This window comes from Panthera onca, chromosome B4, assembly GCF_046562875.1.
Source record: "Panthera onca isolate mPanOnc1 chromosome B4, mPanOnc1 haplotype 2, whole genome shotgun sequence".
Classification (NCBI taxonomy): Eukaryota; Metazoa; Chordata; class Mammalia; order Carnivora; family Felidae; genus Panthera; species Panthera onca.
This window is the reverse complement of record NC_138345.1, coordinates 137,995,437-138,020,457: the sequence shown is the minus strand read 5'-3', so window position 1 is coordinate 138,020,457 and position 25,021 is coordinate 137,995,437. Positions and strand designations below refer to the sequence as shown.

Sequence of the window (25,021 nt, the reverse complement as noted above, 5' to 3'; positions counted from 1 at the left end):
CTGCTTCATTTTTTTTATGTATCCATTCGTGGGTTCATTCACCAATGTTCCCTGACGGGTCCTCAGTGCAGGCCAAGTGCTGGGTGGTGCTGGGACAGATCCCATCCCTGACCTGAGGAGGTCACAGCAGGGGAGGAAAGGGCATCCTCGCCAGCCTGCCCCACACGAGCGGAGGGCTTCTCCGAGGAGAGACCCGGGTTCCGCCTTCCCCGGCCACTCTGCGTCTTGTTTGGAACCAGGAGAGGGGAGGGCAGATGGAGTGTGAGCCTGCTGTGTCATGGCATCCGGCAGGAGGGGACAGCTCAGGATTGGAGGGCAGGCTCGCCTTTGGAATGTGTCTCTGTCTCCCGAGTAGAGACGGCACCCCTCTTGAAACCCTATTGTAATTACCCATTGACTCACTGCCCCACCCACACCCCAAGTTCAAGGAGAAGCCTGCCTCCCCATGACCCAGGCCTGACACATGGGACATGCAGAAAGGTGTCACCAGCAAGTCAAAGGAACTGATTACCTAATTTATTTTAATCTCAGAAAATTTGTCTTATCGATTTGGAGGCCTCCACTGCCTCCCAGGAGACCTGCCCCCTGCCTGAGTCCCTCCCTAATGTCAGTTTACACTGAAGGAACCTGAGAAACATTTAGGGGCCAGGATCGCCCCTCACGGGTGCATTCCAGCGAAATCAGCAACTCCCTGATTTAAGGGCCAGGTTAAGAAAAGGGGGAAACTGAGACTGAGGCAGCATTTGTAAAACCGGCTCGGATCGTGGTAAAGCCACGGGCCACAGTGCTGTGTGTTTGTTGCCACAACAGGGCAACCCTGGGCTCAATCCACACGCCCCAGAAAGTGTGTCCACTCAGCGCCTGTGCACTCGTATGATTAAAGTCATAGCTGGCAAAGGAAACCACATACCCGAGGCCCCTTGATCAACACCACTGAAGCCCCCTGGGAAGCTCACAGACCTCTCCAGAGACGGCAGAGGGCCCCCCACATGCTTGTGCTTCTTTGAGGTGGGGGGGGGGGCAGCTGGGGGATCCACAGACGGTGAGGTCAGGCCTTGCGGAGGCCCAAGGCGAATCTTAGGGCCTCCACTAGCTGTGACCCGGGCAAGTCACTTCCCCCGTCATGGGTGCCCTCAACCAAAAGATGGGACAACAGATCTAGAATATGAGGAAGACAGGGTGAGGGTTTATCCCAGGGGCAGCCTGGGGGAGGGGGTCCCCAGGGGCTGTGTGGAAGACTGTCCTCCCTGAGCTGCGCTGGCCTCCAGACAACCCCGCCTTCCAACCCTTGAACACCAGGAGATGCGGGAGTGCCCTGCGAAGATACAGTTTGCAAGGCAAGTGGAAACAAAACTAGTTTGGTTCTAACTGCTTGAGGCTGCCCCTCAGCCCTGAACAAGGACGGAAAGATCCTGACTCGTGTTTAAAGTTGATTTGTGTCCCCGCTCCCTATAACGCTGCTGGTTACAGGGCTTTTTGCTTAAAGCTGCAAAATTACTCAACAGAACCACCTAACGGGCTCTAGCCGCTTCTAACCCTAGAAGCCAGGGGGCAGCCGATCTGACGCTAGGGAGGGGGCCAGGCCTAGCTCACTGCAGGAGGTGGACGGCCGCAGCCTTTCGGATGAGCCGTTGGGTCAGGGGTGAGTTCGGCTTCAAGGCATCACGCTCCATCAGGAGGCTCCTGTGGAAACAGGGACAGGGTCTGTGGTGGAATCTTCTAGAAGGATGTGGGGCCTGATGGTTCCCGGGCCCCAAGGCAGGACAGGCAGCTCGGCCTGGGTCTGAGATGAGCAGAAAGCAAGTTGCTCCCCTTCCTGGGCTACCGGAGAGAGGGGACAGGAGGGACAGAGCCCAGCAGCAGGAGGCCTGACCTTGGCAGGGGGACCAGGTGGTGAACCAGGCGCGGGAGGTTCAAGGATGAGAAGGTAGGGACTCCAGTGCGTAACCAGAACGTCCAGTGTTTGGAGAACATTTTGATGCTGTCCCCAAGACACATGTAGCTGGGTGAGCACATAACTGTGGCTTCATCTGCCTCAGGAAGCCAGGGCCCATCCTTCCACCAGACAAGAGGGTAGAACTGGACCGTGGGGGTCAAGGGGAAGCCAGGCATGAGGCCCTCTGGGAAGGCCAGTGGCTATGGAAAGGCAAGTCTGAACAAAGCAAGTATCGTTTAAGGGAAAGACCCCCAAACAATTGACAAGAGTGATTCCGTGGGGTGAGGGGGGGTTAAGGGGCTGGGCCTGGCCCTAGGGGTGGGGACGCCATTGCAGGGGGCCCAGGATCTCCACCTTGGAGGGGAGGGGCGTGAGCTTCCTGTCAATGACAGGAGGGCACTTGGAGGCGAGCCTGTCACCCTGGCTGCAGCAGGTGGCCCTCGGTGGTCCCCACGGGCTCCAGGCTGCCTGTGGGGCCCGTTCCCCCTCAGCTCGCCCGTGGACAGACCCCCTGCTGCATAGTACCCTCTGCCCAGCCCAGAGGGCATCCTCTACCCACCATGGCAGGCCCCCACCCTGCCCCAGCTCCCCTGCTCCAGCCCTCAGCCCTCCTATCCAAAGGGCCTCACCTTCCCTGCCAACCCGCACCCACACCGGGACCTGGAACTCTCTAAGGGATCTGCCCTCTAAAGAAAGGGGTGTGGCTTTTATGAACCACACGTGTCCAAAGATGCTTCAGAGTCTTAACCGATTCCAGAGCGTGTACACCTGTTTCATCAGCACTGAGAACACCTGCACTGCCCCGTTTGGAAATGTTGTTGGGGCAGCTGGGGCTCACCCAGCATGCACCGCCTGAGCCTACGCTCGGACCCTCGGGCTTTCCACCTGACTTCCACGGCTCCGCCAGAGGCCACCCGGGACTCACCGCAGGGCTTTCACTGGGTCTCCTGACACCCACCCACAGCTCCTCCCTTCTTCCCTTTCCCTTCGGTGTTCTGGGGTGGGGGGCGCAGGGGACCCATGAGGAGGGGTCGCATCTCACCCCAGAGGTAGAAGATCTGGTGCAGGAACCAGCATGGAACTCGGCTGCCCCATGTAGGGCAAGGCGAGTCAGATGTGGGAGCTCCAAGGCTGTTAGTGAGGGCCGGGCTTTGCAGAGCTTTCTTCTGGGGGCGCCCCCGCCCCCACATCCCTAACCCTCCAGCCCCTCCTCCTAACCAGACCATGGGTCTGGTCAAACCCGCTGGTTTTGGGCCTCCCCTCAACTGTCCCTTCTCCAGGACATCCTCTCTCCCTAACTCCCCACCAGCTCAGCTACCCCACAGCCTTCAGGGCAATGTGCCCTGCCCCGGCCCCATTGTGCGTGCGTGTGTGTGTGTGCGCGTAAGAGATAGTTGCTAGTGCTACTTCCCACATGAGAAATAAGAACCACCCGCCAGGCCTTGGGTCTGCCTGACACAACCACCCCCGCCACCTCCTGGAGCCCAGCACAGTCAGCCCCATGAGAAAGAAAGAGCGTCCCCAGCAGAGGATGCGGCATGTGCAAAGGCCCAGGACCCTGAAACAGCAGGACGTGTTGGGCAACTTACAGCAAGGCTCGAATGAGGAGTGGGCTGGGGAGGGCAGGAGGACCGGCCTGGGGGTGGGGTGGACCCCTCTGGCCAAGCCGAGCATGCTAACAGGGAAAACCAAGCCCCCCCCGTAGCCTCGGGCGGTGGGAGGTGGGAGCCTCAGGGCAAGCTGGAAGCCCGTGGGGAGACCCCCGTGAGAGAGGGAGCGATGCTCAGAAACGTCCCCAAGCCTGGCGTGGTTGTGAGCGAGGAACTCACCGAGCCACGTTCTTGTGGACGCCGGAAGTGCAGTTCAAGGCCGCGTGGATCAGTAACTGGTTGAAGACGTCTCTCTGAAAGGTCACTGGGCAGGTTGGGCTCCTGTAACGTGGGATGAGGGACGGGAGCCCCCACCCCACTGCGGGCAGGGCTGTTCTCAGGGGCAGACTTCCCGGGGGACGCGAATGGTAAGGACACCCCCGCACCACGGGCGCCCACGCCGAGAGACCCTGCCGGACCCAGGCTGCTGGTGTGGCCGGAGGCTCACCTGGGCGTTGCTGCCTCCGATCCGGACGATACGGTAGCGGATGGGCAGGAGCAGTTCCACGACACGGTCCGGGTTCCCGTTCTCGGCCTCCACCAGGGCCTGGCACAGGGGCAGCCCCACGTCACGGGCCAGGAGGTGCTGGCAATTCTCCCCGGGGGACCTGCCAGCCGGAGAAGGTGCCCTCGGTCACCTGCAGGGCACTCTGCACTGCCCGTCACAGCACAGATGCCTCCCTGCCTGACTCCGGCGTCCTGACGGGAGGGTGTCCCCGGCTCTGGGCCTGACACAGCAGGTCCTTTGGTCAGGGGAGCCGACGGAGGAGAAGCGGCCAGGAAGGGGAGACGAGGGGGTTCTCTCAACCCTGGGTTGAACTCTGCTGTTCACTAGCGACCTGACTTCAGGCAGGCCCCTCAACTTCTGGCCTCACCTTGCTCATCTGTAAAGTGTGGGGAACAGTGCCAACCGCTCGGGGCTGTCAGGAGGCTTGCAGACGATGCAGGTAAAGGCCTGGTATTGGAGTTGGCCCCGGGGCCGAGGCAGACGGCTGTCACGGCCCCTGTCTCCCTGCTGGCCCTCAGGTGGCCGCTGGTCTGGGTCACAGGGCCCGCAGCCATGGAGGCAGCGGCCGGCTCTAAGCCTGTCTTAAAAGCCAGAATCAAATACTCGGGGTGCCTGGGTGGCTCAGTCGGTTGAGGGTCCGACTTCAGCTCAGGTCATGATCTCAGTCTGTGGGTTCAAGCCCCACGTCGGGCTATGTGCTGACAGCTCGGAGCCTGGAGCCTGCTTCGGATTCTGAGTCTTCCTCTCTCTCTGCCCCTCCCCCACTCATGCTCTGTCTCCTTCTCCTTCAAAAATAAGTACACATTAAAAAGATTTAAAAAAAAAAATACTCAAGTGCTTGGTGGGCTCCCCAGGCCTTCCCTGTGGTGAAAAGACAGCCAACGGCGGACACCTCTCCTGAAGCTGCCTCCCCGGCCACAGGCCACGGTCCCTGCAGCACAGCTCTGAGAGGAGGGCTAGGGCAGCGGCCATGGCGGTGGCCAGCCCGCGCGTGGCCCCCAGGACAGACCACCAAGGGTCATGCCTCCCGCAGCTCCTGCCCTACAGGCAGGGCTCAGCTACATCCCTGGTGGCCCACGCTGCAGAGGACCCTGGGCCCTGGGATCCCCGGGGCCTCCCACCCATGCCAGGAGCTGTGCCGGGGAGCTGTATGACCGTGTCACTGCACCTCCCTCTCCTGCCACTGTCCCCAGCTTGCAGATGAGGAAACTGAGGCTCAGAGCAGAGATCTGAGGCTCAGTCCGGAATCTCAGATGCTGTAAGCAGCAGGTCTCTCTGGTTCTGGGGCCTCACCATGTCCCCCGTGGGAGGCTGTGCCCATGACACAGATGCTGTCACCCCCAGCCGGGAGACGTGCCCCCATCTCTCGGGGGGAGCAAGTGTACCCCGTGGGATACATCCACCTGGGAGCACACGCCTGTGGGGCGCACGTGTGGCAGCAGCCCCCCCCCCAAGGCATCCCCACAGCCGTACTCCCTGAGGGGGCCCCCACCCCCAGCACCCCCGGCGGGCAGGGGCAGGGGCAGGGACGGAGCCGGCCACGGCACGCCCCCAATACCCTGTTGCCCTCTCAGCAGGGCCCAGTCTGCGGTGCGTACTCGCTGGCATCCTGCAGGGTGGTCAGAAGCTCCTGCGTGGTCTGGGGGTCCCGAGCACCCAGGGATGCCATCAGGAAGTGCACGTCGTTGAACAGCAGGATGTGGTCACGGCTGTGCTTCTGGGTCACCGACAGGACGTCCTGCCACCGCTCCCCCACAGACACCCCTGAGGACACGGGGAAGAAACCACAGGCCTGGCATTCTGTGTGAGCACGTCCTGCGCGGGGGCCTCCTGTACCCCCACACCCCCCAGAGGCTGGGCAGGGGAGCGGGGCCGGCAAGCGGCATCGGGCCTCATACTGAGGCCTTTGGGCCCATTTTATGTTAACTTCCTGTAATTATAAAAGCAATAGATTCATAAGGTAAACAAATTAACCTATTGAAGGGTAGTAAGTGAAGTTTCTGGCCCCTTTGACAACCCCCAAAACCATTTTTAAAACTCTCCCTGTGGGGGCGCCTGGGTGGCTCAGTCGGTTAAGCGTCCGACTTCGGCTCAGGCCATGATTTCACGGTTTGTGGGTTCGAGCCCCGCGTCGGGCTCTGTGCCGTCAGCAAAGAACCTGCTTCAGATCCTCCCTTTCCCTCTCTGTCCCTCCCCTGCTTGTGCTCTCTCTTAGTCTCTCTCAAAAATAAACTTTAAAAAAATACATAAAATAAAACTCTTCCTATGGTTACATATGACAGCTGAGAGATACAAGGTGTTTTATAAAAATCTGCTCAGTTAATAATTCTCCCACCTTCGTGTCTCGATTTCTCAACTCTATAGACAGCCCCTACCCTTCTCCGCTCCCCAGCAGCACCTCCCGATTCCCAGAAGTTACTAGCTTCTTCCTGCTTCTTGGGGGCACCTCCCGAAGGGGTTCGGGAGATGTTGCCCTTGACCTCTGTCTCGGCCCGTCAGGTCGGACAGGTCTCTTGAGTCTCCACTCTGTGGTGGGGGAGTGAGTGTCCTTTGTCTTGCCTCCACATGCCCCTGGCCCCACGACTGTGCCTCCCAGCCTCTGTCCCTCTGAGCCGCCCCCCACACGTGCACCAAGGTGAGAGGCTGCAGGGTCCCCAGAGAGTCCCAGGCGGCTTCAAGCCCTGCCTCTGCAGGCAAAGGGCTCACAGGGTCTCTGGGTCAACAGGATTCCACCTTTCTTCCAGGTCCCTCGACAGACCAGCTTTCAATTTTGCCGCTTTACCATCTGAGCATCGTGAGCTGGCCTGGAAAACGCAGTAGCAGCCTCTGCTCTGGCCTCGGCCTACCTGAGCTCAGCCCCAGCTGCCTCTCAGCCTGGACCACACTGACCCTGCTCTTTGGTCACTCGTCCCGTAGCAGGTTGCCGGTTTCCATGTCCTGGGGGCAGTGACAGGCTGCTCCCTGCACCTAATATCCTTTCCCATCCCTGCCTGGCAAAACCCTGCACACCCTTCCATGGTTCACATTTCACCTCCACGAGGAGGCCTTCCTGGAACCCTCCGGAAACAGCTTGCCCTGCCCAGGTGTCATCCCCACATCGTCCCGTTGACCCAGGGCCTGGAGCGGATACAGGTTGGGCCTGAGGGGAAAGGGAGAAGCATCTGGCAACCGGCTACCTGCAGAGTGTGGGATGACAATGTTGAGAAACCTCGCTCTCTGAAATCCCAGGGAGTTGAGAAACGGTCACCCCTCTTGTTCTGAGAGAGGAGGCAGCACCCAAAGACAGGTGGCCAGGTGCTACCCGTGCCCTGCGGGTCCGGTGGGCAGGCCGTGGGAAAGGCACGGGGCCCAGGGGCCTCAGCCGGGCTGGAAGGCCACGGCAGAGCCGGCACCCAGGCCCACAGATGGGCAAGCCACTTGGGCCTGCCGCGGGGCCCCGAGTGGCTCGATCATCAGCTCCTGCCCAGCTCCGGGCCCAGGTCCCCTTCCTCTTGTCCTGTGGGAGGGGAGAGGGCAGAGGAGCGCAAGGGGAGGACGCAGACCGGGCTACCTTCCATGTGCAGCCGATACAGCATGGAGCAGCTGTCCACCACATCCAGCATCGCTCCGCTGGCCTTCAAGCTGGGGAGGATCTGGAAGACAGGGGCGGGGCGGGGGGGGGGGCACATGAGGGGCCGCAGGGATGGGCCACGTGTGGGGCCTGCACGGAGCCAGTCCTCAGCAAACAGGAGCCCCCGCCACCACCCCTCTGCCTCAACTACCAGGATCATCCCCTTGCCCGGGCCCGTGGCAGCTCCGGGCTGGAAACCCGAAGAAGAGAGAACAGGAGCCTCCAGCGGAGGCCGGGCCAGCATCTGTCACCTCTGGTCCCCAGCCTCAGGCCACGCCGGTGGGAGGCTGTGTCACCAGTTCCCAGGTCAGCATTCGGCTGGCCTGTCCCTCATGACACTTGAGTAGTCACCCTTCACTTCTCACTACACAATCCTCATAACACTCGACAGGAAGACTCAACAGAAACTTTACTGAATGTTTTCCTTGGGTCTAGAGCCCTGGGCCCCAGGCACTTCTGTGACCCCGGTCTCCTGTTTCAAAGTCTGCCCAGGGGTTCCCAGGAGCCGTGAATTAGGCTGGTTTTCTCTTAAAGGCACACGTAGGGGCTGGCGGAGGGTGGGTGGGAGCTAGTGTTCAGCGGGCACGGAGTGAGAGTCGGAGAGACCAAAGAGGTCTGGAGACAGGCCGTGGTGACAGTCAATGGACCCAGGGCTGCCAAACCATACGCGCAAAAATGATCCCGATGCAAATCTCGTACATATTTTGCTACAGTGAAAAAAGTTCCCGTGGGCAGATCACTGATTCTACCAGAGAAAAGCAATCTAAAATGACCAGAGAAAAGCCCGGGATGCCAGAAAGGACCAACTTAGATGCGTTATTCTACCAGCGCCCACGGCGCACAGAGTCCCCGAGGGTCTTCGACCCATCTGGGTCACGGGTTACGCCGCTACGTGAGGCAAGAATTCACCCCAGCAGGCCTTACACAAGAGGTGAGTTCTTGCTTCAGCTGTTGTTTCTGGCTGAGACAACACTGACGGGCTCAAACACCCGCTAGAGACTAAAAAGGCAAATTTTTGCCCTCAACCAAACTAGGTGCGAAAGTAGACTTACATGCGTATCGTAAATGGTCAGCGCGGCCTCGTATTCGCCCTGGAAAAATCAAGAATCAAGGTCCCGTGATCAACACGCAGCAAAGGGGAGGCGCGCCTGGGGGGCTCAGCCGGTTAAGCGTCTGACTCTTGATCTCGGCTCGGGTCACGATCTCACAGTTTGTGAGTTTGAGCCCCGCATCAGGCTCTGCACTGATGGCCAGGAGCCTGCTTGGGATTCTTTCCCTCCCTCCCTCCCTCTCTCTCTCTCTGCCCCTCCCCCATTCATTCCCTCTTTCTCTCTCTCTCTCAAAATAAACTTTAAAAAAACAAAAACATGTAGCAAAGGTGAAATGTAGCAAAGGTGAAACGTAATATGAGAAATGAGCCGAAAAGCCAATCCCCACCCCCCACCCCAGCACATCCCGTGGCGGGGGTTGGGGGGGGGGGCAGGGGCAGTGTCCCAGAGGGTCTTAGGGTGGAAGAGGAGAACCACTTCTGCTCTGGGCTCTTGGCGCCTCTGCTGCTAAGGGGACAGTTTCTGCCGAAGCATTATTGTCCCCATTGCGCTTGTCAGACTCTTACAAGCTTTCTCATGTTATTTTTCTAGTCTTTTTTTTTCCCCCGTATTTTCCTTGTCTTACATTCAATGGGGGCCACTGCTTTCTTCCACACACTGTGTCACTGCATCTCTGTGTCACCACGGACCCTCAACTTCTGAGCATTTTCCTTTGGGCTTTTAGGGAGCTTCTAGATTTCCTCCACGATTAGCACCATTGTAAGAAGCTCCCGTACAAAGGGGACCGAGGGGCAGAATCCCTGGGGGCGAGGCTGTTCCCCACACCCTCACTCTCACTGCAACCAAGCATTTGGAGGGTCTCACAGCTCATTCAGGTGCAGCCTGAGGGGTGGGGGCTTCGTTCACTCCAGCGGCTGAGGACACTTGACCTAAATTGTGTCCACAAATTACATGCGGCTTACACGGCTTCCGCGTCCACACAGCGAAAAACACCTAACGGAGTTTAAGCCTGAAGAGCTATCTGAAAACCTTAATGCTCTGTTACACCAGACACCATTTAAACGTGCAAACCCAAACTGTTATCCCGGGGAACCAGCAAAAGGTAGACAAATATTTATTTCTCTGGACATCTTTGTAGGATAAGACAGCTAACCAGCTTACCTTCTCAATCAGATACAGAGCCCAGTGCCAATAATTATGACAAGCAAGCATATCAGAGTCCTGGGGGGAAAAATGAGAGAATTAGAGAAAAATCTGACAGCCTGTGGGAAAAAAAAATACCAGCTGTGGTTTTCTGACAGTGCAGGACCGTCCCCTGACCTTGAGTGCGGGAAACGTTCCCGGGCACCCATGCTGAGGCCGGCCTGTGCCGGGCACCTCTGTGCCCCGACGTCCCCGTCAGCTCTGAGGACGGTTGACACAGAGGTCACCCTGCTCCTCAAGCCTCAAGAAAACGAGCGATGGATCCACAAACAGGTGCCGAGGCCCCCGGGGTGTCCAAATCCCAATAAAGCCGCGAGGATCAATGAGCCCAGGGCTGGACTCCCTTTAGGAACTGGCGAGGCCGGCAAGGAAGGGGGGGTGTGGTTGACGACTGGAAGTCTGCAGGCCCCATCGTGAGCACTAACCCTTCCTTCTGTGAGGCTACCACGAACACTTCCTCCTCTACCTGGACACCACCTTCTACCTCCTGGAAAGAGGAACTGACAACACCTTCTCCAAGGCCCACGTCTGCTGGACGACACCCAGGCTGCCTGTGTCCCCTCTTCCTCACAGGCCCCTGTAGGCCTCGGTGTCTTTGCTCAGTCTGGCTGGAATACCCTCCACCTCCCCATCTATCACCTAGCAAACTCCTAGCCATCCTTCAATACCCAGCTCAGGGGCTGCCTCCTCCAGGAAGCCTTCCGTGACCACCTCACCCTCAAGTCCAGGGGGGGTTGGATGCCTCCTCTGGGTTTCCACATCCCTAAGAGTGTCCCTATCATGGTGTGGTTCATGGGCTGCTGGGCAGCTGCTCACTCCACTTGATCAGGCCTTTTGAGGACAGAGAAGTCTGGGCTGGACTCTCCGTGGGGTCCCCAGGGTAGGATCTTGACTGAGCACCAGTCTGGGGCAGGAGGAGGAGGAAAGGGAGTCCCAGGCCACACTATCTAAAGCAAGACTGTCCTGCCAGGCCAGAGGCTGCCAGGAGCCACAGCAGGGGACAGATGCAAGCATTACCCGGCCAGACTGGGCTGCCTCATTTTACACATGTCTAGAACCAACACCAAGGAGAACTCATTTGGGGGCTTCCCAGTTGTTACAACAGCAGGTATACAGATGAGGAAACCGAGGCTCAGAGGGTCACTTTCTTGCCCTAGGGTCCAGCCAGGCCTCCAACACCCAACACCCAGTAAAATCGCAGCGTCTGGGGGAGGGATGTGAATGGAATGTGCTGGAAGGCCCTGGCCCAAGCCTTCCCTGGCCTCCCTCGGTTCTGCCTGGGCAAGCCCCTGGCCCTCAGCCCAGAGGATATGGCCACACAGCTGCTCCTCCTCCCCCAGACTCAGCACTCTCGCAAACACTATCAGTATCTGCCTAGGGGAGCCGACTGCACATCATTGCCCCATCGGCCCCTGGCTGCGCCGCGTGGTCCCCGAGCCCACCCGTGGGTTCCATGCTGAGCCAGCCGGCTGGTGGTAAGACACAGCTCAGGGTTCTTACGGTTCTCCCCCGTGCCAGGCTCTTGTGTCCTCGGTCATTTTCTGACCCGTTCCTTTACACCAAATGCCCCAGCCCAAAACTTCTAGAATCTTCTAGATTCTAGATTCTAGATTCTAGAGTCTTCTAGAATCACCTGCAAAACACCAGCAGGTTTCGGGGAGCCCTGTGGGTCCCTGGGGACACTGCGGCTCGACACAACCCAGCTCCCCCAGAACTAAGCTGCAGCCTATAACTTCTGTCCTTAAAGCCTTAACCCAAGGGGATGGGCGGAATTTTCCAGGCAGATGACCCATCGACAGGAATCGTACCTTCCAGTGGGTTTCTGAGTGCTGCATAAATTCCAATCCATCCTTGATTTCTGCTTTCATCTCGTGAATATGGGCGATGGTGTGCACCGACCACGCGTCTGTCGGGTTAACGGACAAAGCCTACGTGGGGAGGGGGCGGAAGATGGTCGGAGGTCACGAGGATTAGTCAGGCCGCCTGGTGACCAGGTTACGTGGGGAGCAGGGGCCTGAGCTGCTGGAGCGCGTGCGCACCGGGCCCTGCCTCAAAACAGCAGTGACCCCGAAGTCCAGCCCCGCTGACCATCTACAGGATGCCACCAGCGAGGATCTCACCGCCCATTTCAAAGGTGAGGAACTGAGCTCAGGGAGGCTGAAAGACCACAGCTGGGTCTTTCCAAAGCCAGGACTCATCCTCCTGGCCCCAGAGCCTCCTGCACGGGGCCGAGTCACCTGCAACTTGCCGGCCAGCCTCTCTGGGCCTTTGTCCCCCCTGGTGAGGAGCAATGCCGCCATCCCCTCGGGGCTGGCCTGGGAGATCAAGTGGACGCAGTGGGCGTGCCTGAATGCTGTGCAGACTGCCGAGTGCTCACGGCTGCCCCTCGTGGATGACCACGCGTGTGGCAGCCCGGGCTCATTCTGACGGGATTGCTATGAATAACAACAGCCACTCACGTGACCGGGGAGCCTGCCGGGTGACCAGCAAGGGGGGCAGGACACGGGGCGTGATTCCTACCCCCTTGTAGCTTTCTTTTAGTCCTGTGTTCAGCTCATGCTTACTGCGCACCTCCTAAGTGCCAGGCACAGAGCGGTAGGCTGAGGCTCAAAGTGGCCCAGGGGACAATCCACACGAGCCCAGGTCCTGCACACCAGGCCGCTCTTTCCTCCAGCCCCACTGACTGCCTCGGTGCCCCGTGCCTTTCACAGAGGCAGAGGCCTTGGCCTGGCACCTGCTGTGAGGTCTAGGCAGACAGGTCTTCCCCAGTAAGCCTGCCTCTCTGCTCCCGCCCACTGCTTGCACGGGCCTGCCCGGTCCACGTGGGGGCGCCGTAAGAAAGGTGTCCTCGGGGGACAATGGGCACCTCAGCAGAGCCCTGCAGGACGAGGACACTTCGGGGACTGCAGGGGCACGGCCACGCAGACCTGGGGAGGGGGCGTCCTGAGAAGGGATCCCCTAAGTGTGCTGCTCTCCTGCGGGGCACAGCTCAGGGCAGGGAGTGGCCGGACCTACGGCCAAGATTAGGCCCCACCTTCCACCAGGGGCTCCAGCTTCCTCCCCAGTCTCCCTGGGACAGAGCCACGAGGCACTGCACGACCCGCCCTGCCTGTCCCCCCAACCTTTGCCCTAGGGCCCGCCCCGCCCCCATCCGCCCTGAGCCTCAGCCTATCACGTGGCTCCAAGCTTCCTGAGCTCAGCAGGCTGTGCTTCCCCTGCCTGAAGCCCTTTGCTCTCGGGGCCCCTGGGGTTTGGCACGCAGAAGCTCGCAGGCCCAAGCATCACCACCACCACCACCGTGAGGCCTCTCCAGACTCCAGCGGAGCCTGGTGCAGCCCACCCTCGCTCTCCTGGAGGCCTGGCAGGCACTGTCACAGCATGACCTTGCCCAGTAATCACCTCGGGTGTACTGGTGTTGGGCTCAGAGCGTGGCACCCGCACGAGTGGGTACAGCAGGAGAAAGGACACCCCATTCCACCACGTCCTGCTCCCGGTGGGGCGTCAGCCTGCACCTTTTGTCTGCCCTCTGGCTTCTCGAGCCAGTCTGACAGCCCTCGAGCGCTCAGGGCACCTTCCCGTGGCCGACCCGCTGGACAGCGCGCCCTGCTCCCTCAGGCCACGGAGCCCAGACCGCCATGGAGCATGGAACCGTCCCCCTGCGCTCAAGTCTGGGCTCCATCTGTGTAACCAGAACAGGTTTCAGAAACCTCATGGCCGCTTGGGCCCCCCAAGGGTGCAGGCTGCCTCCGGGGGAGGGGTGCTGTGGGCAACCAGGGCAACGTCTATGGGGAGGAACACTGGCTGGGACGCGGGGGAGCCAGGTCTGGTCCAGGCAGCCTAACGGACGGTGGTCGGGTCAGGCGGCCCCGGTGAGCACACACTCTGCCAGCCGTGGCCTCTCTGCGCCGTGGCCGCCTTGTCTGGACGGCGAGGAGAGTGCTGCCTCGCGGCGGAGGGGATGAGCAGACTAGAGTGGGTGCCTGTCACGGAGCCAGGCCCAGGGCGCCCCCGGGTGCGCGACAGCCCCTCCCGGGGTCCGTTTCCACTCCTGTGAGGAGAGGGGCTGGAGGACACGGCCTCTGAGGACCACAGAGGACACCACGAGCCCCAAGTCCACCGCCACGGCCTACTGCTCGGTCCCGGTCCGCTGGTGAGGGGCGTCCACCATGCACCTTGGTACCAGCCGGCCCTTGGCGGGAAGGGCCCGGCCCGACAGGAGGCGTTTGGCAAAACCACACTCCTCTGCACCCTTCACCATGGTTCCCTCCCTCTGGGGGGAGGCAGAGGTCGAGGGAAGAGCTGGCCGACAAGACCCCGGCCCCCGGGTCAGGGGCCACCCGGAGGCAACCTTTGTCTGCGACCGTGGAGCTCTGGACAGAGACAGACAAGAGCTCGGGGAGCCTGGGGCGGCCCTGCACGGGGCCCCGAGGGAGAGGTGGACACAGCTTCCCCGGGCCTCATTCACCTTCCTGGCCCGTGGAGGCAGTTTGCGGACTGTGGGAGGGCCAGCTGCCCTTGCTGGTAATATGAGTCCTCCCCAGGGTCTCTCAGGAAACCGGACCAGAGTGGGGGGGCGGGGAGGGGGGCCGTGTGGGCTCTGCCCCGCCTGACGCCACCCCTGAGGGGAAGGGCCCACTTACCTCTTTGGCAAGCTTTTCTGCCTTGTCATAGAAGTTGGTTTCCATCAATCCAAAGGAATAGATGCCTTTCACGTAGCTAAAAAAACAGAGAGGAAACAAACAAAAAGTCTTCAACAACAGTGGACTGTGCAACCCTCAGTGTGGGCCGAACCGTGTCCCCCAAAACGATGCTTGAGCACGGACCCTAATTTGGAATGCAGGCGTTTGCAGACGCCATCGAGCTGAAGTCCTGCGGGACGAGGGTGGGCCCTAGACCCAACGACGGATGTCCTCCCGAGAGGAAGGAGAGGAGGACTCGGACAGGGACGTACAAACACACACAAAGGATGGAGCCACGTGAACACGGAAGAGACACCGCAGCCACGCAGCTGCAGGCCAAGGAACACCCGGGATCACCAGCTCCCGCCGGAAGCCACGGAGAGGCGAGGAAGGAGCCTCCCCTAGAGCCTCTGGAGGGAGCACAGCCCTGGCGATGCCTGGATTCCCGACTTGTGGCCTCTGAACTGTGAGAGAATGCACTGTCGCCTTAGGCGGCCCGGTCTACGGCACTTTGTCCCGGCAGCCCCAGGAGACGGACACACGCCCCCTCCAGGTGCCGCCCAAGCACCAGGCTTCCCAGCAACTGGACGCTGCTGATCAGTGGGGAGCGCCGTGACCCCCCAGCGTCGGCACAATCGTCTACCCCAAACCCCGTCTCTGCAGCGGGCCCCTCTGCGACTCACAGCCCACCCCCTAAGCATCAGCGCGCTGTCTCCACTGAGGACGCCAAGGGCCCTCTCCTGCCTGTCCGGCTGGTGACACCCACCTGGGGGCACAGCCCGGGACACCTCCCTTGGGAAGTACTGGTGAGCACAGGCTGGCAGTGGCTTCTCTGCCGGCCAGCGGCGTGCACACCCCCAGCCCAGCCCCGCCTGTACTTGCTGGACAGCTCCTCCCCAGACCCCGGCTCCTAGCGGCCAGGACCCGTCTGTCCCGCTCGCTCCTGGCCCAGGCCCGGCCCGGGACGGGTCACTTCACTGGATCAGCACACACTGCCATTTCCCCATCGCTCGTCTGTGATCCTCAGCACTGAGCGCCAGGCCAGTCACACGTGCCAGAGGCAGTCTTCGCTGTAGCTTTGTGGGATCCCACGAAAACAAGGAAGAGCAACAGAGTTTCTATTGGTGACTCAGGTGTTACCTTTACTACCGCGCATAGTGACAAAGTCTAGCTCTCACGATTCATAGCTGCAGTGTTCTAGCACACGGGCTTCCAGACTTTTCTTTTAAATACTGCTTTCCTTCTTTTCTTAAGTTTTATTATTTATTGAGAGAGAGAGAGAGAGAGAGAGAGAGAGAGAGAGAATCCTAGGCAGACTCTGCACTTTCATTGCAGAACCAGATGTGAGGCTCGAACTCACACACCATGAGATCGTGACCTGAGCCGAAGTTGGAAGCTTAACTTACTGAGCCGCCCAGGCACCCCTTAAATATTTATTTCTTTTAAATATTTTAAATATTGTTTTTAAATATTTATTGGGGTCATTTGACCTTCCACTTTGAAACATGCATTGAATGCTTATGGTGTGCCCGGTATTGTTAGGCTCTTGGGATGGTTACTCTCATGTGTCCCCTTGGCTGGGCTATGGTACCCAGTTGTTCAGTCAGATACTATCTAGATGTTTCTATGAAGGTATCTCTCAGATGTGATTAACATTTAAATCTACAGACTTTGAGTGAAGCAGATTACCCTCCATAATACGGGTGGGCCTCGTCCAAACAGTTGAAGACTTAAGAGAGAGGACCGAGGTCCTCAGAAGAAGGAATTTTGCCTCCAGATTACAACATGGACTCCCCAGACTGCTGGCCCGTCCTGTGGATTTCAGACTTATTTGCCAGTCCCTGCACCTGCATGAGCCAATTCCTTAAAATCAATCAATCCCTGCCCCGTATAAACATGTAAATAATATAGCTACAGATATTCATACCCTACTGGTTGTGTTTCTATAGAGAACCCTGCCTAACCCAGCTCTCCAATCCACGGGGCTGTCTGATTTTCACAACCATCCTGTGAGTAAGACACAATGAAGGCAATTCTGTGCAGCCATCACACGGGAGGGAGTACCGCTCAGGTACTCCAGGCCTCCCTCTCCTCCCGAGCACACAGCAGAGCTCCACTGCCTGGTGTCCTGGGGGGGGGGGGGGGGTAACCAGCTCTGGCCAATGACTTGGGAGTGGCAGGGTGGCCCTTCCTCCGTAAGCCTTGCCACCGTGAGTCCCTCAGGGGTGCCCTCTTCTCTCTCTCTCAGTGACCAATGTGTCCAGAAAGCATCTTCACCATCTGGGACTCTGATGTAGGAGGGAGACAATGACAAGGGGTGCAGAGCCCTGGGCCCTCCCACGACAGGGGTGTAGCATGTGTGATAAACAAGCCTCTGGAGAACCAGAGGATGCTTGTTACCGCAGCAAAAACTACCCTGGGCTGACCGATACACATGCCGCTGCCTTGTTCACAGGATGGGAGGAAGAGCAAGCAGAGAGATCTTTTCAGTTTCGAGAACTCGGAGAAGAGCCACAGCAGACTCACTGTTTCCAGGGCAAGGCCAGGAGCCTTGCCATGCTTTTCGGACAGAGGAGAGAGAGAGAGTAAGAAAGAAACGACGTGATTTCCAGCTGGCACATACCTGCTAAGGGGGATGTCGGGCGTCCAGAAGGGGTATATCCGAGCCACAGAATCCCGCATCTGTTCCTGATAGCCCAGGTAAAAGTAGGCATCATGGGAAAATTTTAGGGCTAACATGTCTGTTGGGTGGTCCCAGAGAATCTGTTCCCATAGTTCACAGGCTCTGGAAAAGTTCCTGAAAGCCAAAGAGAGATTTCTCAGCAGCGCTGAACACGTAGTTCATACACGTGTGGTGGGCAAAAGGCATCGTTTCTTGCCAGAGTCTGAAATATGTATATATGTATTTAAATATATAATATATAATTACATATATTACACGTAATATATAATTATATATAATATATATTTATATAAATATTCCTGTATTAAATATTTATATTTACATAAATATATTTGTATATAATATATTGTATAGTTATAATATATATACATATATATGAGAGACAGAGAGATGGGGTGTGGGGAGAGAGACAGAAGAGAGAGAGAGAGGGAACATATTCTACGTACACCCGCACAAAAAAGTTTCCATGTTAGGTTGTGGCTCAGAACATTGAAAAACCAGTGGGAAGTTTTACTCTGGAATTCAGACAAACAAAAAAACTGGTTTAACGGGCTGCCAAAGGCAATCTCCCCGGGACCGGGAACCAGCTGTGTGAGGGGGAGCCAGCTGGGGAGGAAGCCCACCCCCGTGCCGACACCTGCCACTGACTCAGCCCCTTTTGTTCCTGCTTCGGAACCCATGAGACGTCAGCTCAGGTCGCCTAGCTGTGCGGGGCATCTCCCCTGGCGGCGCAGACGCAAGGGGCTGTCCCAGAGATGGGCTGCGGGACCATGAAACACAGGGGGACAGCCGTGGCCACAAGGGAGACGGGGGGGGGGGGGGACAACCCGGAAGGCTGTGAACAGATGTCCGCGAGGGTATGTCGGGGCGAGGATAGGGCGAGTGCTTTCTGCTCTCTTCCTTCATACGTTTCTGTCACGTGGTCCTATCATTTTTGTCACAAACATAACACCCAATTCATTTAAAGAAGGAAAGTTGTTTGGAGGCTAAATTGGAAATCCCAGCCAACTGTTTTCTCGTTCTGCAGTCAAGTGAAGGCACAGCAGACGGGCAGGATGTGATTTTCACTGAGAGATGGCCACGGGAGGCAGGGCGAGCCCACCCCTGGTCCCGCTTCCCAAGGGCGGCGGAGGAGCCCCCGGGGCATCGCCCAGCGCGGTCTCAGGGTGCCAGCCACGGCCGGGGAGGCCCTCACCCCTTGGCAAAGGTCTCCACTGCAGACACGTGCAGCCGCTCCCGCTGCGTCAGCGGCTGTGTTTTGGAGACCTCCACCATTGTCTTCACGGCCAGGTCCAACTCCCTGTCCAGCCTCACGGAGCTTCCGGTGCCGATCAGCACGAGGCCATTAGAGATGGCATGGCCCATCGCTGGCGAAAGGTTGGAAAGCAGCAGCTGGTGATTCAGGGCATCCAGCTCGGCCCGGCCCTGCCCAGCCCTGCCCTGCCCTGCCCGCCCTGCCCAGCCCTGCCCTGCCCTGCCCAGCCTCAAGTGAGGAATAAATACCCCACATCCCTGGAGGGGCAGGCCAGGCGGCTGGTCGGCTGTGCGCCGGGCCCCCGCCCCCCCCCCACAGCAGTGGGGAACCCAGCCTGGGCCCTCGCCACTCACGAGGAGCGGAAGCAGCCCTAGAGACACGCTGTACCTCCGCAAATATTTTTCCAACAAGGGCATTCTGCCAACGTCTGGAGCATCTTCCTTCACTGGGTGAACTGGTCAGGGCTGCCTGCCGGCTCCCACAACCCCCCAGCCCTAATTTCCCTCATCGGCTGATATTGTCACTACCACCAACGCCGGGCCTCCAGGGGGCTGCTGAGGAGATGCTCCATGCAGGGGGGGCTGGTCCCTGGAGTACAGTCTGTCTCAGCCACTCATGCGCGGAGAGCTTTGTGGGGGGTGGGGGGGGATAGGGGAGGGTATGCCTTGTGCCCTTGTAGCAACCTTGCTGGCAGGTCTGCAGATCCCCGGGTCCCCCTTGAGCTTCCCAGCCCCCAGCCTGATAGAGGCACGGGGTCCACCGGCATTTGGAACTCAGTCACTGGCGAGGCCGGAGACCCAGGACCCAACCAGAGTGTTGGGACGACCCATGTGGCCCCCATTTCTATCCTGGGGCCCGAGGTCTGCTCAGAGAGCCCGAGCCCATTCCTGGCTCCTGGTCCCCCATAGGCTGGGCTCAGCTTCCTTCTTCCCCCATCCCGTGCGTCCTGTCCTCAGCGGGAGCTGGCCACAGTGGCATGGAAAGGGACGGTGGTTACTGCCCTGCCCTCCTCAGCCCTTCCTCCAGGCCTGGAACCCCACCCCTCCTGGGGCCACCCTCCTGGGGTTCCGAAATGCACCGGCTGACCTCCCCATCCCCTCTGCGCACATGGCTTGTCTGTGATGCCAGCCTCCGTCACTAGGCCCTGGTGGCCCAGATGCTCGAGCTAAGCCTCACTGGTGTCCTAAAAGTCCCCAGGAGCCACCTCTGGTGTTCTAGGTCAGCTCTGGAAAACAGAAAGCCTCATGTGGTCCTAGCCACCCAACTACCAGCTGAGTGGTTTGGGGTACGTTTCTCATTCTCTTTCCTCCCCTGAGAAATAGGACCGGTGTCTTCCCTGTAGACCTGACAATTAGGGAAAAAATTAGAAAGATGCCTTACAGGGGCGCCTGGGGGGCTCAGTCAGTTGAGCGTCTGACTTCGGCTCAGGTCATGATCTCACAGTTCGTGAGTTCGAGCCCCGCATCGGGCTCTGTGCTGACGGCTCAGAGCCTGGAGCCTGCTTCCGATTCTGTGTCTCCTTCTCTCTCTGCCCCTCCCCCACTCATGCTTTGTCTCAGTCTGTTTCTCAAAAATAAATAAATGTAAAAAAAAATTTTTTTTCAAAAGAAAGATGCCTTACATGGAACCTGGCATCTCTATGAAGGCAGTGCTATGCCAAGCCTACCAGTGGCTCTCGTCTTGCTGCCCTCCCTCCGGGCAAAAGGCCAGCCTGGTCACTGCCACCAGCCTGCCCTCCCCAGGCCAGTGGAGTCGCTCAGTCAGAGAGCGCTCGGACCCACGAGACGCGGCTCCTCCACCCGGGGACAGCATCACTCACCGAAGGTCGGATCTGCTGCTTTGAGCTTTGACAGGCAGCCCTCAATGCCACCAAGACTTTTGTCATTGGTCCATTTGACATACTGAAATAGAAAAGGCAAAACAACGTTGTCCCCAGGGAGTCCTTAGTTCATGTTAAGGAAGGCATGTGTCTGAATCTGGATTTTCTCTCTAGACAACGAAGTATTTCATGACCTGAACTGCACCCGGGTTGGTCTCATGTGAAGAGCCTGAATACTCGTAACTCAAGGCACACTTTCTAGGGCGGGTGAGGCCCCCATATTCAGGAAAGAAGCATCTAAAGAAAGCTTCTTCCTGACAGGTGACCTGCCCCGAACATCAACTTCTTTAGCCATGAGAGGGGGCTTCAAAATCGGACGCCACAATTGGAACCTTCCTACTGTTCATTCATTCTTTTCCAAAAAGACCTTCAGGGGCGCCTGGGTGGCTCAGTCGGTTGAGCGTCCGACTTCAGCTCAGGTCATGATCTCACGGTTCGTGGGTTCAAGCCCCCCATCAGGCTCACTGCTATCAGCACAGAGCCCACTTCGTATGCTCTGTCCCTTCTCTCTGCCCCTCCTCACCCCTCTCTCTCTCAAAAATAAACAAAACAAAAAATGTGTCCTATCAAATGTCTGACCTGCATCTACACAGAATTAGCAGAGTGTGTTTTAATAAGACACGGGGGAGTTGGAGCAGAGACGCCCACGCTCGAACACAGGATGGCCCAGAGATGCTGATACATGGGACAGAAGATACACAGGCGGGGTCCGGGGAAGGACTGTGCTACACTGAGGAACAAATCCGGGGCTCTACTGGGGCCAAAACGTGCAGGAAGGGCACAAACAGAGTTCAAATGAGCACAGTGGAGTCCTTCGGCAAGCTCACGGCATCTCACTGGTTGTTTCTTGTACTTATGTTTCTAGAAGCTTCCTCGGTCCTTATGTTGTGTGGATGGAGTTCGTAGGCAGGGTTCTCACTGCTCATGATAAACCCGGCTGTAGTTTCCCATCGGTGTATACAGACCCAGGCCTACCCCGCTCATCATCTGCCTCACTGCAGGAGTCAGCGCAGCTCTCTGAGCCTCGGTTTCCCCACCGTCAAACAAAGTGGTTAGACCCTACCTCTTGAGACCCTCCTAGTTCTAAAACTACAGGCTCCTTCACTGGTGTTAGAAATTACCGGTAATACGGTGGGGGGTCTTGGAGTGGCCATAGGTGAGAGTGGTATATTCAAAAATTAGCCCCAGCCAGGGGCCGAAGCCCAAAGCAGAGGGGCCCCATATCAAACCCTCAGCAGACCATAGAGGGAGGCCTGGGGAGAGTCAGCATCCTGATAAACATTGCTGTCTGCCTGACCCTGGGGGCACCTCTCACCCCCGCCATGGGTTGTCTCCAACACGTTCCCATGCACCAGGGTCCGGAGTACATAGACTGCGCTGTAACCCACCGCTAACATCATCACCCAACTGAAAACAGCATCCCCTACTTCCCAAGCTGTTGGCTGCGGGGCCTCTAAGCATTACGAAGCATGTTTGGGTCCCCCATGTGGGCCCTCCTGTACCCAAGTTTGCCAGGAGATTTGGGCAGGAATGGGGCGGGAGAGCTTCACTGTTCATAAAACAAGAGCGCTGATAAAGAGGTGAGGCTTAGGAAGCCTTGAGTGCCACCCTTGCTCGTGGTCATCGTTGACCGGCTTTCCTGGGAGAGTACATCACACGACACGTGAGTCTGGCTGTAAATCTAAGCGAAGCCGTGCTGGATGGGGGTGCGGAGTATTGTCTTGCACTTGTGTAAGGACCGTTCATTGCGTGGTGTAAGTAAATGTAGCTGTGAGACGGGCCAGAACATTTAAAAATGAAACATAAATCAGTTAAGAGCATTTGGTAATTTTAAACACCTCCCCACCGGCCGTTAGAGAGGCCGCCGCACTGCCCGGCAGGCATACCTGGGTCAAGGTGGCATCAAAGAGCTTGCAGGCCTCGTTACTTGCGGTTGACAGTGGGAGGCCCGCATCTTTCCACGCCTGCACACAGCAAGAAGAGACTCTCAGGGCTTTATTCCATGTAGTCCTCCAGCCATAAATGTGAACCCCAACCCCCAAGCACAGAAGATCTCCAAATGCCTCGCATCGTGTGAGTGTGGGTTTCCATATGAGCCAGGCTTGTGGGGCTGGCAGGGACTCTCAGATTTCATAGACGGTGCAGAGCAGAGGAGGCCGAGTTGTGGGTGGGAGGGGGCAGATCCTGATGCAAATCCCAGGGGTCCCTAAATAGCTGTGTGCCTTCTGGCAACATCCTCTCTCAGACCCTTCGCTGGCCCCGAATGGGGCTCTGGAGGATGCACGGGGTGACTGTGAAGTGTCTGCCAGGGGAGCACTCAGGAAACGGGAGTCCCTGGTCTGGCTGAGGGGAGGTCTAGGGGGACAGAAAAGGGGTAGAGCCTTAGAGAGCTTGGCCGGGCAGGGTGGACTTTCCAACTGGCAGGCAAACACGAGATCTGCCAAGCACAGCAACAATACCTCTCCTCTCCCCACTTTATCAAATGATTCAGACCTACAAGTCTGTCAGCAGAAAGATCTAGAGATCGTTAGAACTGTTCACTGTTAGGGCTGCCCTTTGGATCCCGACGGGGTGCACAGACCTGCGACCCCGCCCTGGGAAGGAAAATGTCCTCTACTCCCTGAGCACAGCGGGCAGCTCCTCAGGCTGCATGGCTGGGGGGCAAGTCCCCTGGCTCCTCTGAACTTCACCTTCCTCATCTGCAAAATGGGTTCAGGCTGCCCACCCTGGAGGGTCCGAAAGAGACACTCCTGCGCCACAGTGGCTGGGGCTAATGCATTATAGGCCTCGGGGTCTCCGCGGGGTTCGAACCGCGCCGCTGGGGTCCCACAGGAGGGTACTCTGGTCCCTTCCTGCACCCAGGTGCTCGCCTGTCCCTCGGGGGCCGGTTCCCCGGAGGATCCAGGGTCCCGCGCAGGTCGGTCCCGTCCCCGCCGCCGAGCGCCAAGCCATGCCGGGGCCGCGGGGCCCGGCCGGGTTCAACCTCCGCGTACCTGGCAGTCGCGCAGCGGAGCGGTGGCGGCCATGGGGGCAAGTGGGTGGCCGGGCCGGTGATGTGGGTCCGGGCGACTCCGCACCTTCCGCGTTGGGGCGGACACCGCGGGGCGGAGCTGCCGCGCTTCCCCGCGAGCTCACTGGTCCGCGGCACTGGCCCCGCCCCGCCCCGCCCCGGGGGCGCTCCGAGGGGGTCCGCGCCCGCCGGAGGGGAGGAGCCGCTGCGGGGGCCTCGGTGGGCGCACTCACCTCCCCCGCAGGGCAGCGGGGCAGCTCGGGATTCGCTCACCGTCCCAACTCCTGCCCCACCCCCGCCAGGGGGCTCCCGCCTGCAGGCGACCCTGTTGGGGCCGCCGCCGCGGAGTCCCTCGGGAGGCAAGGGGGAATCCTAAGGCAGCGGTCACTTTCAAGCTCTTTGGAGTCCCCCGCGGAAGCCTGGCGCGCACACGTTTCTAGAGGTCATTTTTTGAACTGAAGCAAACCGTGCTCACAACTACAGTCTGTGGAAGATAATGTGCTATATGATCCCCTTAGGTGACGTTTACCAACATGCAAAACAGTGCATCGCGGAGGGACTGGTTCCTGTGTAAACAGTCAAGAAACACGAGACAGCAGCAGAAACGAAACTCACATCAACGATGCCCTGGTGGTGCTGAGAATTCTCTCTTGCAGGGCACGCGGAGGCCTCGGACTGCACTGGGATCCTTCTATCTCCTTGGCTGGGATGTGGGCATACCACTGCTCTTTATTTTTTATTTATCTTTGTAGATCTTAGATATACACTTCTCTGCTCTGCCATGCCGGCAAAACTTGTCCAGAGTTTTACGTGGTTGTCTGAACCACTGACACTGCACTTGTCTGGGACACTAAAGGCCCTCCGGGCCCAAACCCAGCCGCTGCCTCCACTTCCGGTTCCTCACCATTTGGTCTGACACAGCCCCCTTACTTGAACCACCTCCCCCACCCCACCCCCTTCCTATGGCTTCCAGGACACCACACCTGCCTGGTTTCCCGCCAGCCCCACTGCGGCCACTTCTCTGGCGCCTTGTTGGACTGACCTCTAAATACGGGAGGAGTCCAGAGTCTGCCTTCTCCATTTGTGCCTCCTCCCCTAACATGACCTCTGATGGCCCCAATCTGAGTTTTCAGCCCTCATCTTTCCTGTGGTCTTAGTCAGCTCAGGATGCTAAAACAAAATACCCTAGAGTGGGGGCTTGAGCGGTAAATATTTCTGGCAATACTGGAGCCGAAAGTCCAAGGTCTGGGGGCCAGCATGTCAGGTACTTGGTAAGGGCCGTCTCTCTAGTTTGCAGATGGCTGCCTTCTTATGTCCTTTCCTTGGTGTGTGGTGCACTCAGAGAGAATGCAAGAGAGAGAGAGAGAAAGAGAGAGAGAGAGAGAGAGAGAGAGGATAAGAAAATAAAAGCCCTATTAAATGTTGCCTACAAAAGACCACTTTAATATAAAAACATAAATAAAGTGAAAGTAAGTGAATGAGAAAAAATATGCCATATAGACCGTAGGCATCAGAAGGCTAGTATGGCTATTTTACTTTCCAGTTTCACTTAGATACAAT

General features: G+C 58.3%; 2 protein-coding genes across 2 annotated transcripts in view; both read right to left on the bottom strand.

Moving 5' to 3' along the window:
- Nucleotides 1-494: 494 nt before the first annotated feature.
- Nucleotides 495-23,554, bottom strand: TTC38 (tetratricopeptide repeat domain 38). The gene is made up of 14 exons (XM_078449312.1): nt 23,445-23,554; nt 22,338-22,415; nt 20,392-20,473; nt 18,513-18,684; nt 17,258-17,431; nt 14,596-14,671; nt 11,764-11,883; nt 9,914-9,973; nt 8,756-8,794; nt 7,644-7,725; nt 5,692-5,857; nt 4,034-4,193; nt 3,766-3,839; nt 495-1,683 (listed from the first exon to the last, which is right to left on the bottom strand). The coding sequence occupies exons 1-14, from the start codon at nt 23,475-23,477 to the stop codon at nt 1,590-1,592; spliced, it is 1,410 nt and encodes a 469-aa protein (XP_078305438.1). The 5' UTR covers nt 23,478-23,554; the 3' UTR covers nt 495-1,589.
- Nucleotides 11,899-25,021, bottom strand: part of ATXN10 (ataxin 10) — a 537,342-nt gene continuing 524,219 nt past the window's right edge. The window contains exon 13 of the transcript XR_014138018.1: nt 11,899-11,909. The gene's annotated coding sequence lies outside the window, so the exon portion shown is untranslated. The remainder of the gene's footprint in view (nt 11,910-25,021) is intronic.